The following is a 16,565-nucleotide window of genomic DNA, read 5'->3' on the forward strand; positions in this document are numbered from 1 at the left end:
GTGAACTTCTGAAGTAAAGACACAAGAAAAACTGTAAAACAAAGTACAAAAGCTAAGCAAAAAAAGGCAAGAAAAAAGCATCTCTAATTATGTGAGTAAGAAACAATAACCAAATGTACTGCCAAGAGAAACACGTTGAAGGACACTTTTGAAAGTGCATTCTCTGTAACTCAGCCTGTCTTCTAGACATCATTCTCTCTGCTGTATATGCAAACTAAGATAAATGAATTTTTACTGTCTTATGTCAAGCAGATGAAGTAGCAACCTCTGGAGCAGCAAGGAACTTCTGTATGTTTCTGAATAGCATAATTTTATCTGAGCCATCAATACTAATTGTTTCCAAAGTTGCAAGTGGTGATAAGCTTTTTGGGGCAATGAAAGGTAATATTGATGGTGATGAACTCCAAAAGACCTTGTAAAACTGAGTCAAAGGGCAAAAATTTGGCAGTTGAGTTTCACTGTAGATAAATGGGAGGTAGTATGTTTAGGGAAGAGCAGGCTAAACAGGTCTTAGGGGTTGCTGAACCCAGGACTGGCAGTTAAAGCTCAGCAAGAGCCATTGGGAGCACAGCTGACATCTCTATGAAATCTCCATGTCAATGAGTAGTAGCCAACAAAAAAATTCACGGAAGTACTGGACATTATCACACAGAGAACAAGACAAAGGGTGTCATTTTGAAGCTATTTAAATAAAACCTTGGGTGCCCACACCTTCAGTACTGCACGCACTTCTGTATGGCCCTCACCTTCATGGAGGGAGAGGAGTTAAAAAAGGTAAAGAGAAAGGGGAAGGTAAAATCAAGGAGACAGATCAGCTGGCGTATGAGGAGACAGCAAAAACACTGGAACTCTTCAGTCTGTGAAAGAGAGGATACAGAGTGAATGCAATACAGTTTTACCAAACTGCAGAGGGATTGAATAGGGCAAATGCTGCAGATACTGCAACGCTACAACTACAGGACAAGCAATGAAACCATTACTATGACAGTCTGAAACACAAAACAAAGCTCATCTTCTCACAACAGTTAGTACACTTCTAGAACTTGCTGTCACAGGTAAGTTGCAGAGGCAAGGTACCAAAAATTTCAAAATGGGATTAAACAAATTCAGGGCTTCAAAAATGGATATAAAAGGAATAGGATGTAAAAACCCTCATACAATGGTTCTGGTTTCTGGGAGGCTACAGGGGGAAAGGATCACAAAGAATATCCAGGCTCGTGCAGTTACCTTGCAGAGCATCTCCCATTGCCACTGTGGAGGGCAATATACTGGGCCAGGCAGTCCATCACTCTAATGAAATAGGGCATTTCTTACGTTTTTATCATGCTTCACTTGCTGAATAAATGACAAATGATAGATGACTGTAGCTGGAAGCAAAAATATTCAAGACTATAGGCTACAGGAAAAATTTTAAAAGAAAACAGATTCATACTACATTTTCTGGAGTAGTACTTCGTTAAGTAATTTCTTTTGGCAAGAATCAAGGAGAAGAAAGAATTAGTACCAGCTCTTTGGGTTACTAGTTCACAGGTTAGTTGCTTATATCACACAAGTGGAATAGCACTAGAAGACAAAGCAAACAAAGTTATGGCTGTGGGAAAATTCTAAGGGGAAGGCTTCCTGGGATGTTTATTATTTTGTTATTCTGATTATTCTTCATTTTGGTAAAGTCAATTAAACATGCCTTTTTGTTGTTCTGATTAAATTTAGGAATGTAATCCTAAATTTTCACACTGAGCTGTGGTTTTCAACAGAGAACCACAGAATGAGAATTTCTGTGGATGAACAAGTAAGCCATGTGAAAACAGTTATCCTGTGGAAAGCAGTCATTAGGTGGTGAACTCAGCAGTCTTAGCTGCAGACCTTGGAGTGTTGGCATCTCATGGCAACATTTTCAAACTGCTTCTAAAACAGCCTGTTTCTTACTCATCAACACATAATTTCAGCTTAGCATTACAGAATTCCTGAAATAAGTAGAATTGATGTTGAGAAGCTGGAGAGAGAAAGAAGTGAATATAAGGTATAAGAAATCTCAGATCTTACTAAGGTAACAACAGAACTGACAACTTTAGAAAGAAGAAGCACAACTCCATTCCTGGTAGCAAATGCACTGTGCATAGCTTAGTGTTGGACTCTCATGAAATCACAAAGTCTTTTTTAAAATGGTATGTGGAAAAATGTGTAGGAGTAATTGAAATCACAGTTATCAAGTATGGCTTATGTTATTTTGTAATTCTTTTGTATTTGGAACTGTTAAGCTCAATTAAATGATTAGCAAGTGTAACAACTCTCTGGATAAAAGTACTTCAACCCAGAATCTCTATTACTTCTATTTTCAGAAAACTTCAGTAAACCTAGTTTCAAGAGAAAATCCAGAAAACACAGAGTTACTAGATTAAATTCTGTGGAAGGCACATCTCAAAACAACATGGAATAAAAGCTTTCTCTTCCTTTGGTCTCCCTCTTGTTATGGACAGCATTTCTTGCTGGCATGAGTGTGTGCAGACAAGGCAATACAATAACAGCAATGATGAACAGAAAATCTACAGTATTGGTTATGTGAACAATTCAGAAGTCTTCTGCGGAGTGAAATAAAACCAATACCAGAAGAGGTGATGCTGTTCCTACTTACTCCACTAAATCGAAGAGCTTCTTGGGTTCAGCTGGGGGTGGGTAGATGATTTCATCTATGCATTTCCGGACACAGTTTGCATAGGCAGTGGAGATGTGGATGAAAGCCTCCAGCTTCTGCATCTGCCGGGCCAGCTCTAGAAGTCTCTGAGTGCCCATTGCATTCAGTTGCAGGGCATGTCTAAAGAGAGCAGGGGAAAGAAATAAAACGCATTTCATTGGAAAGAATATATCAAAGCTAAGCAGTACCCAAAACCTTTTTCCTGGCAAATAAGGAAAAGGCAAGTAAAGGAAAGGAAGGGGTCACAGCAGAGCAGAAAGCTTCAGAGAAATGCAATGGTTAAGTCAACTTTCAGTGCAGTGCTATTGGATCCACTGTTCTATCCACAGAATGCAACTCAAATGCTTTTCCAGTTCAAAGGATCAGAGGTAACTGTTGTGGTTTACCCTGCCAGCAGCTAAGCACCACACAGCCATTCGCTCACCCTCCCCCCTCCCTCTCTGGGACTGGGGAGAGAAACAGGAAAATGATGCCTGTGGGTTGAGATAGAGACAGTTTATTAGGACAGAACAGAAAAGAAAAAAAAATAATAATGATAATAGTAATACTACTAATAATGTGTACAAAACAAGTGATGCACAATGCAATTGCTCACCACCCGCTGACCGATGCCCAGCCAATCCCCAAGCAGCCTGTCCCAACACCCCGGCCAGCCACCCCTATATATTGTTCAGCATGATGTCAGATGGTATGGAATATCTCTTTGGCCAGTTTGGGTCAGCTGTCCTGGATCTGTCCCCTCCCAGCTCCTGCTGCACCCCCAGCCTGCCCGCTGGCAGGACAGAGTGAGAAGCTAAAAAGTCCTTGGATTAGTGTAAGCACTGCTCTGCAACAATTAAAACACCAGTGTGTTATCAACATTACTCTCATCCTAAATCCAAAACATAATACCCTACCAGCTACTAGGAGGAAAAATAACTTTATCCTAGCTGAAACCAGGACAGTAACATTTCACTAAAATCTCTAAATCTGACATACTTTGCCATCCTCTCCTGGAACAAACAATTCCAACACACATGGCCACTTAGGCATTATGGCTCCTGTAGGCCCCATTCGACTTTTTCCTTATGGGACCACTGCTAAACCAGATAAACACAAGGTTTCAGTAAAGGGTCTTTGGGCCCAGAAAAGCAGATTAATACTGAAAGAAGCCACAACAAGAGATAATGACTTAAATTACCAAGGAACAAAAAAGAGGATTGATAAGAAGAGGAGAAAAAGACTCCTGGTTAGCAAGGTTGATCATGAAGCACCCGCATAGCTACAAGTTATCCTAGAGATTATCTGCAGTGGATCTCAGTGAACAGATGCTCAACTTTGCCACACACTTTGTACTGGAATAAAGACACTTTCCCGTGGAGAAGGGAAAAAGCTAAAGAATATGCAATCTGTTCAGCCCAGAAGAAGAAACTTTCAACAACACGTACAAGACTATGAATAATGCTATCCAGTATAGTGTACACTAAAGAAATTAATTACACCAGCATTGAAGAGAAATTGTAAATAGTCCAGATGAATGAAAGCAGAAGCTAAGAGCATGACTAATGTTTGAATCACAATATCTTAAGCCAGAAATACTTTTTTTTTCTTTAACATACTGCTATTAAAAAATAGCATTTTCTATAGATTTCTACTTTAGCTTCCTTTCATATGAAAGTTACTTTTCTTTCTCTGCAGTACATCTTTATTGCATTGTATCCTGTCTGAGATGGGGTGAACAGAATTGCATTCAGTATACAGGCTCAGCATGAATTTCTGCTGAGGCATTCAGAGTTCCTTTAGCCTTCTAGGGGAATATTATCTAACTCTGATGATTTGTTGCTCTTCGCTTTTTCTATTTATATTGAAGCTGCATCTACTAATATTTCACTATAACACTGTTTCTCAGATTTCTGCCCTCAAGAATTTCATCTGAAGAATTCCCTTAATGTATTGCATGTTGATGCCAACAATTCATTTAGTTTCTTTGCTACTGCTTTTTTAGTATCCTCATAGAACTGCTTTTGTACTCACTTACCTATCAGCTCTATGTATTCTGTGGTAGACTTTGATTTCTCATGTGTTTAAAAAATATATAGATTTTTTGTGTTGTTAGAAAGTTGCTGCTCAAAACTTTTTTGAGCTGCAGTAATATGCTCTCACATTTAACATTCTAGAAATATATTTTCTCATTCAGACAACAATCATTTGATTCTAACAAGTTCACATATTTTGTCATTTAATCATAGTGGATTTTCCTTGTTCTCATAGAGATTTTGACAGATCATATGCAATCAGCATTTAGACAGCTTCTACACTGCCTGCAAGCAGAGGACCATTTAAACTTTTTCTTTTAATTTCCTTCTAGCTATCTCCCTTATTAAAAATGTACTTACCCTTTGATGTTATATGTCACTGTCGTGTATTTTTATAGCACATTCATTACTGTGTCAATTTAAGAACATTTATGGATATTAATGCAGTGCAGTGCTTTGATAGTTATAAATTGAGCCAGGTTCTATTCATGGAGCTGCTTACTTTCTGGTGGGTTCTCTAGTAACTTATTGTAAAAAGTAATTATTTATGATGGACACAGTGGATATCTATTTAGCCTGCAAAGGAGCCAATGAAGAGCAAACATCAATAACTGTGCTTTCTATTCTCACAGCTCTAGTGTTTTTCATAAAACTGGGAAGATTCGGTAATTCAGATCATCCACCTCAGCTTGTTGACCTTTATCGTTTGCACAGAAGCACACACATCTCATCTTGATTTAGTTGCTTACTTCTGTTATTCTGTTTTAATGGAAAGCCTGCCTGGACAGGGTCTCCCAAGGGAGTTCCTTCAGAAATTGAAGCATTTATTTTAAACAGTTAATTACACTGAATATTGGATATCTTAAAGCTTGTGAAAGGCTATTTTGTTAAACAGCATCTCATTTCCCTCTTCAGTTGCTCATTGACAAAGAAAGGCCATTAACACTAACTTTAGAGATAGACTTAACATAATCTCATTTCAAGCTGTCCCCAGATAGTTCTGCCAAAACATGTCCCACTTGATATAAAACACTATCCCAATTCTGAGTCATACTTTTCTCTCTTACTATTTTACGACCCAAGCATGCAGTACTTCCTTATGTTTCCATGGAAATCTGCCAAGTTCACTTTTGATATGCATACACACATGACATTTTCAAAGCATTTACGTTGCACATTCAGTGAAGAACCCCGTTTCATGAAAATGTAAATGGAGAATTATTACTGCAGGTACACAAGAGATGCACTGAATACTGTAATATGGACCATTATGCATTCTGGATCATGCTTAGCAAATACAGAAAGCAGAACATACTTCAAGGGTTCATCAAAGCGTACTGTTGCTGCACAGTGGAAGACGATATTGACTCGAGTCAGAAGCTCCTCCTCATCTTCAGCACTGATGGCCAGCTTGGGCTGAGTGAGTTCAGCATTAATAGGCTTAATCTTCTCGTGGAAATTAGGGCAATCTTCTCGAACCCTGTCAAAGACCTTGAAGCACAAAGAAACAGAGATAAAGAACAGAATTAGGCTACTGAAATCACTTTGATTGGTAGCCGGTCTGATTACATCAATCTATGAAATTAGCACAAAAGAGAATCCTCTTTTCTTTCAGAGATGACATACAGGTGAGATTTCACTTGTTTCCTTCCAAGGAGAAAACTTTCAGGGGAAACAGAACAAAAATACAGGAGGTAATGTATTGCCCCAAAGAGATGAATGAATCTTCTCTAGACCGCTCATTTCCTAGGGCATCCACTTAAATTGCTGTATCTCCACATCTCCTGCAACCAGTTTTTATTTGACCTCAGGGGCTGCTTACAGGACCATAAAGGAAACTAAAGAGGAGGAAAGCAGAGTACAGATTGGGAAAGTCCATGAACCATTAGCTCTAGTAATTTTCTTGATTGTTCTATAAAGGACTTGAGGAGAGAAGACCAGAGTTAACATTCATTTTGGCTCCTCCTCTTTCTTTACTGCCACTTTCTGCCCTTCATTCTTCATTCATGTAAGATATGTCTTATGGGAAACTGCCTTCTGAATGGAAAGATGAGGAACTTCAAGAATGTATACTGCTGAAGTAACATGATTGGACAAACATGCAGCTGGTTGACCTCTTAAGCTATCTTGCAGTCTTTTTTGTCTATGACTATGCTTTGTAGCCCTTTCAAATGCATGTTTTCTTCCCAGTCTTCTGCAGAATGACAAGAGTGTGCATCTAGTGACTACAAGGATCCCTACACTTCCATATACTGTCTGTTGGATGACTTGTTCAAAAACAACATTTGACATCCTGCTTTGCCTAAGATCCAAGAGAGCAGGTACCCTGAACAGCAAGACAGCTATGTGCAACCCTTCTGAAAGGAAAAGAAAATCAAAATTGTCATAATCTGAAAAATTTCTATATAAAAACAACACTTTCCTCAGGTCCCATTCTTAATCTGTAAAGTAATTACATTTTACTCATTACCTCATAGTCAATGATAACAATATATCAGGTCTGGGTGCAGTTGTGCTTGTGACCTGAAAAAAGGCAGTTACTGCATATGTTCCAGCTGGAGACTTTTTATTTGGTAAATTACACAAAGGTGTGGAAGCCTGAATTTCAAAACACTATCACTGAATCACAGAATCCAAGGTTGGAAGGGACCTCTGAAGATCATCTAGTTCAAACCCCCTGCCGAGCAGGATCACCCAGAGCACGTGGTGCAGGATGGCATCCAGGCGGGTTTTGAATATCTCCAGAGAAGGAGACTCCACGACTTCTCTGGGGAACCTATTCCAGTGCTCTGTCACCCTCACAGTAAAGAAGTGCCCCCTCATATTCAGGTGGAACTTCCTGTGCTTCAGTTTGCACCCATTGCCTCTCATCTTGTCACTGGGCACAACTGAAAAGAGACTGGCTCCATCCTCTTGACACCTTCCCTTCAGATATCTATATACACTGATGAGCTCTCCCATCAGTCTTCTCTTTTCTAGGCTAAACAGGCCCAGTTCTCTCAGCCTATCCTCATATGACAGGTGCTTCAGTCCTCTAAACATCTTCGTAGCCCTCCTTTGGACTTGCTCCAGTACTTCTATGTCCCTCTTGTACTGGGGAGCCCAGAACTGGACACAGTAGTCCAGGTGTGAATTTGTTGCAGTAGGATATGAGAAAATTATATTGGGTTTTGAATTGGGCAAAACTAGAAATGTCTACTCTAAGGGTTTTGTATTGCCAGCCAATATCATTGTATCTGGGCAACTTCAACTGAAATAATATTAACAGTTAGGTCCTTCATTTTGAGGGCAGAGTGACAACAGCAAGGGTAGAAAGAATAATTAGAATAGAGAGTCAGTGGGATCTGAAGAGGTATAAACTATATTTCAAAGGATAATCACATTTCAAAGTTAACTAGCCCACTGATGGGAATGACTAATACTGAGACAGATCACTGGAAGAAACCATGGGGCACTGCCTTTGGATGCATTTAAGAACTGTCTAGATGAGCATTGCCAGGAAAAGCAGGGAATAGCTAAGCCTGCCTGAGGGCAGAAGGACTGACCACATGACCTCAGTAGTCTTAATTTTTTGGTTGTTTCCTCTGCTTTGTAGCCTACTCACCAGTAATGTTGTGCCTGTACATCTCTTTACTATCACGATCATGTTTTCCTGGAGATTGTTCTATCTTTGATTTGCCTAGTGTTTATGTAAAAGTGGGAAATTGAGTGTCACAGATTAAACGTATTAAAAGAAAAAATATATAAAAGATTAAATTTTTACTAATAGCAACATTTTCTTGTGTGACTACAGGAATATGACCTTTCTGCTTAGCTGAGAACCAAATTTAGATAAACCTCAATGTTCTTAGGGATAAAGAAAAACATCAGTCTTCCCCACTATGCAGCATTTACTGTGCACTTTGCCACATATTTTTCTTTAACACACAGATGAATGTCCTTCATTAACCTGAAACCTTAGCAAGTTAATGGAAGGTTGGGCAATGTCATTTCATGGATATGAAATCATCAATGATAATATCATTTCATTTCCCTGAGTTGCATCCAACTAAATACATACTCCAGAAATGTAGTCTAGGCCAGACTACAGATTTCTAGACAGAGGATGACATTCATGGACAAAGATGTTGGTATGAGCCACATAGACTGTAGAAACTCAGTTTCCAATGACTTATGTTCAGAACCAGGTCCTAGAAATATTTATGTCCTTAAAAAGTTTGTCTTCTAACAGAAGGATGCTAGAGTGGCTGTCCAAATATGAGTCATTGTTTGAGAGGTTACACATGAGCAAACTCTGACACAAAATGGAAAGGGTTCTCAGAGGACAATCTAAGACTGAAGTAATAATTTAAGAATTTTAAGAACAATTTCTCATTTGTTTGTTCTATTGAAAGAGAGTATAAAACTGCATCCAGTAAGAGTTAGATTATCCTTTTTTTTTTTTTTTTTTTTACTTTGGCATAAATAATGCAAAGGCGGAGAAAAAATGAATCCGCTCTTTCTCCATTTCGGCCACGCTATATATGAATAGAAAAGTAGTATTTCTGCAGTGCCAACCTGCCTTGAATTCAGACATATATTCTGCCTACACCCCATCTCCTCCTGAATTTCCCACTGCAGATAATATTCCCTCTAGTTTCTGTGCCTACTGCTAAGTATTGCTTACTACTACGCACCCCTCAACAGCTGTAGTTTCTCACTCCCTCCAATGATTCACTGTATTCCTCTGACGGAGTTGGACAATTTTAAAATGCAAGCTCACAAAGCAACATGCTGCTTTGGAAACCTTCTGGATCACTAGAACATTCAGTTCATCATCACTATTAAATCAGATAACAGGAGCAGCTGTTAAATCAAGTCTGCTGCCTCTTTTATGGAATCTGAAAATAAAAGTTTTGTCCGTGCTTTATGGGTAGGTGCAAGAAGATTTAAAGACAAAATAAATACAGCTTATTCTATGCTGCTTCCTGTACCTGAATGAATGCCTAACATAAAGATGATTCTGAGTCTACAATAACACAATAACGGCAACTCTAAATTCTAATTAACTCATGGACATCATCTATGATAAATCCCCAATAACTTAAATCCCCAACAACTGCATGAGTCCTTAGGATTGCTCCGTCTTTTCGTTTTAGAAGCTGTCTGCCCATACAAAATAGATTCAATGGATAGAAGTGGGCTGGTATGCTGTATTGTTGGAACTGCATGAAAACACTGACCCAGTCAGCAATACTGAAGAAGTGATACATTAATTATCACATAATTATATTGAGGAGAAAGGAAAAGATGTTTAAGTTGATCAACCATGTCCAGTGTTAAGTAAATAGAGGTAAATCAATAATAATGTATCCTGTTTTCAGTGTCTTTCTGAGTATCCTAATGCATTCCAGTGGCAACACTGCTGCATTGGCTAAATGTAAATAAATGAACCTAACAGATTCTATTCTCACTTTAATCCTTATAGAAGGACTCAGCTTCTGCACAGAACTTGTGCTGCCCTCAACAGAGATGAAAATTACACTCTGAAATTTGCTGATTTCTTCCTACTTTATAATTAGGTAATTCCCACTTATAAAAGTAATCTGTGACTTCAATTTACATTGTCAACCCCTTATTATGGAAACAGGACTTCTAGAATTTATCCCAATATTATATTTCAACATGTTTGAGGGGCATCTCTTTTTTGTTCTTTCCCACTTAAGGTTTCACATCTGTAACTCTCTCTGTTCTCTGTTTTTGCCTTAAACCATGTAATAGTTCAGAGAGATTTCTTTCCATCAATCTTTCAATCAGATGTTTTTTTTTAATATCTCAAAGATGTAAAAACCTCCAAGAAAGAGCAAACTGCACATCTATGGAATGGCGCGGCTGAAAGATAAAGGAATCACTGAACAATGTAAAATGCCAAAGGCTTCACTTCTTGCTCAGGAGACATTTTCAGTGAAGCAAAGACAAAATAATGAAAGACAAAATAATGAAAAGTAGAGTGCCTAAACCATGATCTACTTCAAAAAATAACTTGCATGAGTTTGGTAAAGCCAGTGTATTATTACTGCTTTTTAAAGAAGCCTGCATAGTCCTTCCTTTTTGGGGCATACCAGTCTTCAGCACTGAAAGACCAACTTACTGTAGCAGGCACTATGCAGGATGGCACTTCGCTGAGTAACATGGAGAGAAAGCAGTACTCCTATTTGCTTGGTCATGCTATCTAACTATTTCTTGACCTCTCCCCTGATGTGAAGGATGCATCTTCCAAAGTGCTGTATAAACACGCTGTGCCCCAGCAATGCAAACTGTGGTGAAGGTCAGCTACTACTCTACATCCAGCTGCTGTAATAGCAGGCACAGCTTTTCCTCTGGAAGAGACTGCTTACCCTGAACACTCCTGTTGACATTAACAGCTCTTTCAGGGAGCATATTTAAAACCAAGTTTGTGCTTGCTCCCTTTGCTGGATCAGGGCCAGTTTGGTGACTGGCCCAGAAAGCATAAAGTTTTAAGTATGGTCTAGAAAGGTAACTTTTTATTTTCTCCTGTGGTACAAAAATAATGATTAGTTGAGGCATGCAAATTACACTATTTTAACTATTTAACCAGTTGTTACCCCAGCTTTTTTATTTTTATTTTTTTTTTAAATTATTCTTTATTTTTTGGACAAGACCAATGCAAAATGGCGCACAGTGGAATCAGGTGTGTTTAATAGGTGCTGGAATATTAGGCTTCTCTAAGAGGATTAGCATAAGATGGTAACTTATGTTATAATATGCACATTTTAAGTTATTACTTTAAGAGAACACTTGAAATGAAAATCAGAGAATTCCTACAAACTGTGTCTCATATATGAGGGGTTACTGGGAGGATTAAAGTGGAGAGAGTTCAATTAAAAAAAAAAAAAAGAATAATGAAAACAGAGCAAAACAAACAAACAAACAAAAACTTCCATCTTTTCAGACAAAGAAATGGAAAGGGTTGCTTTTGCATAATTCAGGAGAATATAACCATGAATTACTTCTGTAAAAGAAATATAAATAATTTATTCCAGGAAAAACATAGGCCAAGTGGTAAAAAGCTGTGGTAACAATTCCTTTGAAGAACAAGGTGTCCATCAGTGCATGGAGCAATTTTCAAAAGGAAGCAATTGAAGTACCCTCTTCAGAAGAGCGCATCAGTTTATAAATGCTAGGGAACGTTCTCTATATACAGATACATAGATTAACGCCCTGGTGCATACATTCCTCTGTGATTTCAATGGCAGTGTCATAAGTGGACACAAATAACTAGCAAGAAAGCAAACTCCTGAAGGTACCAGAGAAATGAAAACAGCTCTGCAAAAACCTCCTGATCTCTGCAGTTTTCATCTGACAAAAGAACTTATCAAATACATTCTGGTCATGTTTGCCACTGATAAAAACCCTCCACTACAAGCTTGAAGAAAGAAAGGTACGTGACCGCTTTCAGAATTGCCATTGTAGTAAATCTGAGAAATAACCAGGCAGCTTCCTGACATAAAGTAATTAGCCAGCAATTAATTTGTATCCTGGAACATTCCAGCAGAAAGCAGAATTCAGTCAAGAAATGTGTGAATATGAACCTCAAGCAGCAGTAATCAGGATAGTCCCTTTTTTCCCTCGTGTACTCTCTGTCTCTGTTCCTCTTCAGAAAGTTGCATTTAAGTATGGTTCTTCTCAAGGCAAATAAAGCATAATTCACATAATCAGTTAGAAAGCATACAGCAGAGTGTTCCTCATTAAAGGAAAAAAAATGGCTTATGCTTCAATATAGAGTTATTACTTTCCCCTGAGTAGAGCTAATGTAGTGGAAATACAGTACCCATGACCAACATCTAGTACACAAAACAGCTGATTATTTAAAGATAAAAACAACAGAAACAAAGAGATGACAGTAAATTTCAATATAGGTCAGCTAAGGCTAATGTGTATAGCCAGCTACTTAGGATGTGGTTTTAAATGGCCAATTTCCTTGAAAATTGGCTGCTGACAAAGCCTTCTGTTTTCTAGCAAGAATACTCAAGTTACATGTCAGTTAATCTGGAACGGTAAAAGGAGCTCTTTCGAAGACGGGCATTGTAGATAGGACTATTAAGGACTTGACAGACATTTATGTGGTCTATAGTACCACCCTATAGGTGGGTGGACAAGTCACAGAAAATATGGAAAATATTTTTTACATTCATCACAGGTATTTCTTTTGCCTCTGTTGTATTTAGACAGGTAACACTATCAGAATTTGACGGCATGTTTGACATTTTACATAAGGGTAGAATTTAAGCACAGGGAAGGAGAATGGTAACACTTCAAGCTTTTCCTACAGGAAATAATTAACATAGTTCTTTACGTGCATTTTCCAGAACAGTCTACCTTCTCATCCCTCCACTATAGCTATGCTCAAGTGTGGCAGGAGAAAGGTGCAAGGGGAGTCAGTTACCAAAGAATGACCAGCCAGAGACCCATCCATCTCCCCTTTCTCAATTTCTGCCATGTAGAATTCACTATCAGTTATTTAAGTGGTATGTACTTGGAAGTGTTAAAAAGTACAGAGTTACCAAGACATAGGATTTGAACCTGCTTTTTCATACCTACAGATCTTTGAAGTTTCAGTGTCAGATTTGCTTGGGTACTAGGGAACTTTAGGAGTGTTTGTTAAGTCCCCAAAGGCTAACCAGCCAGGACTAAAGGCTACGCTAAACACAGATGCCTACTTCTTGGAGCCATTTAAAGAGATGACCAAGTGTCTTCCCATTTTAAAGTACCTAAGATCAGGTCGATTTTTAGGAATTTATAGAGATTGGAGTACCTACGAGCTAGACAGAGTGATCTCTAGTACAGTCTCATTTATAATTACATTAGAACTTGTTATATATTAGAGGTGTAGAACTCTGAGGTTCCTCCCCTCTGAAAATATAAGATTCATGCATATAGTCATGCAATTGGCATAGAGTAGGGTTTTGGAGAATTGGGAGATCAGATGTAGCCAGCAACTGCAAAGTGTACTTTCAGGTATGACTCCCTTTCACGTGGAGCATTAGTGGGGAGAGGCAAGCTACCCACAAACACACATCTGGTTGAGCAGGTATGCCTGGCTCATTAGATCACAGAGAATGAAATAAGATGTAGTGCAGCCCTGCAAACGAGTGAGATGCAGTCCTGGATGCAGAGAAGTCACTCTCAGTTGTGACGCTTCAGAGAACTGAATGATGTGAAACAGAGGTGTCCATCACAGACCAAATGTATCATGATGGCATCCTCAGCCAGCTGTGGAAGAGATGAACCAGCACAATGCAATCAGCTGCCAGGGTATGCTCTGCACAGCAGACCTTGTTTATACAAATGACCCTATCAACTGAAACTGGCTGAGTCCCACTGAAGTCTTAGGGTCTGCCTTCTGGTATTTCTGTGTGTTAGACGAGACACAATAACTCATACTGTCACTTTTCAGTGAAAACAGACCTCTGCCAAAAAAGTCACCGCGGGATCCCCACATTCAGGCAACCTTATTTCAGACAGAGCCTTAGGGTACTTCTCCATCATCCAACACTGCTCCTAAAAGGACAACCACTCACATTAGTTGTCACACAGATATAGCTCGGGTAGCTAGTGCATAACCTATACTAACACACAATGTTGGCATGCAATTCAGAATCTTGTTGCAAGGACAACTCTATGGATGCATCTGGGCCCTACCAGAGATGGCTCTCAAACCTAGAGAGATGAAAATCTGGGAAATGTGTATGTTAACCATGAAGCATGCTTTCTGGGACACAAGGAATGGGCAGTCAGCAAATGGTAAGAGTCTTGTGCTGAACTACCGATATCCAAGAGAGCCAATGATTTCTGTGGAAATACCTACGCCTGTAAAAGAAACTGCCAGGTTATTCCTTGGGTTGAGGAGTTAGCACAGTTAAGGAGTTAGGCTGGGCCACAGGGTTTTCCCATGATAGCACATGTGTGACCATGATGTTTTAGATGGTAAGAAAGTTTAATGAAATGAGCACAAGCTATTTCATGTCAGCTGGTCTCAGTCCCTGAAATTCATCCCAAGAACATTTGATTTTCACCTGGGACAGAGCAACCCTAAATATATTCATAGACTGGGGGACAAGAGGCTGGAGAGCAGCCCCGCAGTAAGTGATCTGGGGGTTTTGGTTGACAGCAAGCTGAATATGAGTCAACAGTGTGTCCTGGCAGCCAAAAGGGCCAACCATATCCTGGTGTGTATCAAGCACGGCATTGCTAGCTGGTTGAGGGCAGTGATTGTCCTGCTCTGCTCTGTGCTGGTGCTGCCTCACCTTGAGTACTGTGTGCAGTTTTGGGCACTACAGTATAAAAAGAACATAAAACTATTAGAGAGTGTCCAAAGGAGGCTATGAAGATGGTGAAGAGTCTAGAGGGCAGGAAGTATGAGGAGCAGCGGAAGTCATTTGGTCTGTTCAGCCTGGAGAAGAGGAGACCGAGGGGAGACCTTATCATGGCCTACAGCTTCCTCATGAGGGGAGCGGAGGGGCAGGTGCTGAGCTCTGCTGTCTGGGGACAGCGACAGGACCCGAGGGAATGGCATGGAGCTGGGACAGGGGAGGATCAGGCTGGGTGTTAGGAAAAGGGTCTGCACCCAGAGGGTGGTCAGGCACTGGGACAGGCTCCCCAAGGAGGTGGTCACAGCACCAAGCCTGCTGGAGTTCAAGAAATGTTTGGACAGACATATGGTCAGACATATGGTTTGATTTTGGTGTGGTCCCATGCAGATCCAGGAGCTGGACTCAATGATCCTTGTGGATCCCTTCTAACTCAGGTTATTCTATGATTCTGTGTTTCTGTGATTATAATTTATGGACCTTGCCAAACAGTATGATCATTTAAACATGGAACTTTTGCATTTATCAATGCACCATTTCATCATTTTTCTTTGGTGTCTAGTGTGTGCTGGTGTCTATTCCCACCAGCCAAAAATACAAACAGTTTAGCCTTCTTATGCTATTTGACATACATTTTCATTATGTTTATCATGGCAATAATTTCAACCAATCCAATTTTTTGAAAAAGCTTAAAAGCACTAAGTCCAGGTACCTCAGGCCCATCAAATGTCTTCTTTCTTTCCTTGCTGTCACTTAACTGTAATGATATTTCATATTCACATAGTAAGGTTATGTACAGCACATACAGTAAGTAAATAACCTGGAACATTTCTGGGAGTTGATCAGAAGGCAATACAATTTATGAGACTGAGAGGATAGCAGGAACACTACAGGAAATGAATGCACTTGTGAAAAAAAGACTGAGAAGAGACTGAGTCTAGTGAAGAAGAAAACCGTTGTTATTCTAAGAAACATCTAAGAAAAGATGACCTAACTATTACAAATTGATTTTCTGTAGTATCATTATTCCAAGTAAGCAAGGAAGTATATAGTTACAAGTAATCCTTGATTTCCATCCAAGGAGCCTTCAGCTTAGGGAATTAAAAACTTCCTTAAGAAGATAGAACCATCTGTCAAAATAGTGTCTGGCTACTTACAACACCAACTGGCTCTGCAAGTACCAATTTTAGCAAAGACCCGGTGTAATTAATGCCTCTGATTATGGCTAGTTCTTAGAAGAATCCATGGAGACACTTCAGAAATGGCTGCAGAATCACACATGCAAGTCCAACAGCTGGATTCACAGCTCAGACCTTTGTTCTGAATCCAACCTCTTTGCATGTTATACAAAATATGGACTGCTCTATTTGAGCGGAGTATCTGAGACTGCTCTACTTGAGAGAGTATTTGAGACCTCTTCTGACAGTGTTTAGATTGGTTCTGCCCATAGTAAATGCTCTTAAAATTTACCTCTTCCTGGCAGGGGTA

At 39.4% G+C, this 16,565-nt stretch overlaps 1 protein-coding gene across 9 annotated transcripts in view; it reads right to left on the reverse strand.

The window, feature by feature from the left end:
• The window catches only part of FAR2 (fatty acyl-CoA reductase 2), a 152,937-nt gene that overhangs the window by 29,739 nt on the left and 106,633 nt on the right, over positions 1-16,565 (reverse strand). For all 9 annotated transcript variants that reach the window (XM_066999544.1, XM_048048577.2, XM_066999555.1 and 6 more), the window contains 2 exons: positions 6,023-6,198; positions 2,633-2,812 (listed from right to left, as the gene is read on the reverse strand). In XM_066999544.1, the coding sequence (XP_066855645.1) occupies positions 2,633-2,812; positions 6,023-6,198 (356 nt within the window). The remainder of the gene's footprint in view (positions 1-2,632; positions 2,813-6,022; positions 6,199-16,565) is intronic.

Source organism: Anser cygnoides, chromosome 1 (genome assembly GCF_040182565.1).
Source record: "Anser cygnoides isolate HZ-2024a breed goose chromosome 1, Taihu_goose_T2T_genome, whole genome shotgun sequence".
Lineage (NCBI taxonomy): Eukaryota > Metazoa > Chordata > Aves > Anseriformes > Anatidae > Anser > Anser cygnoides.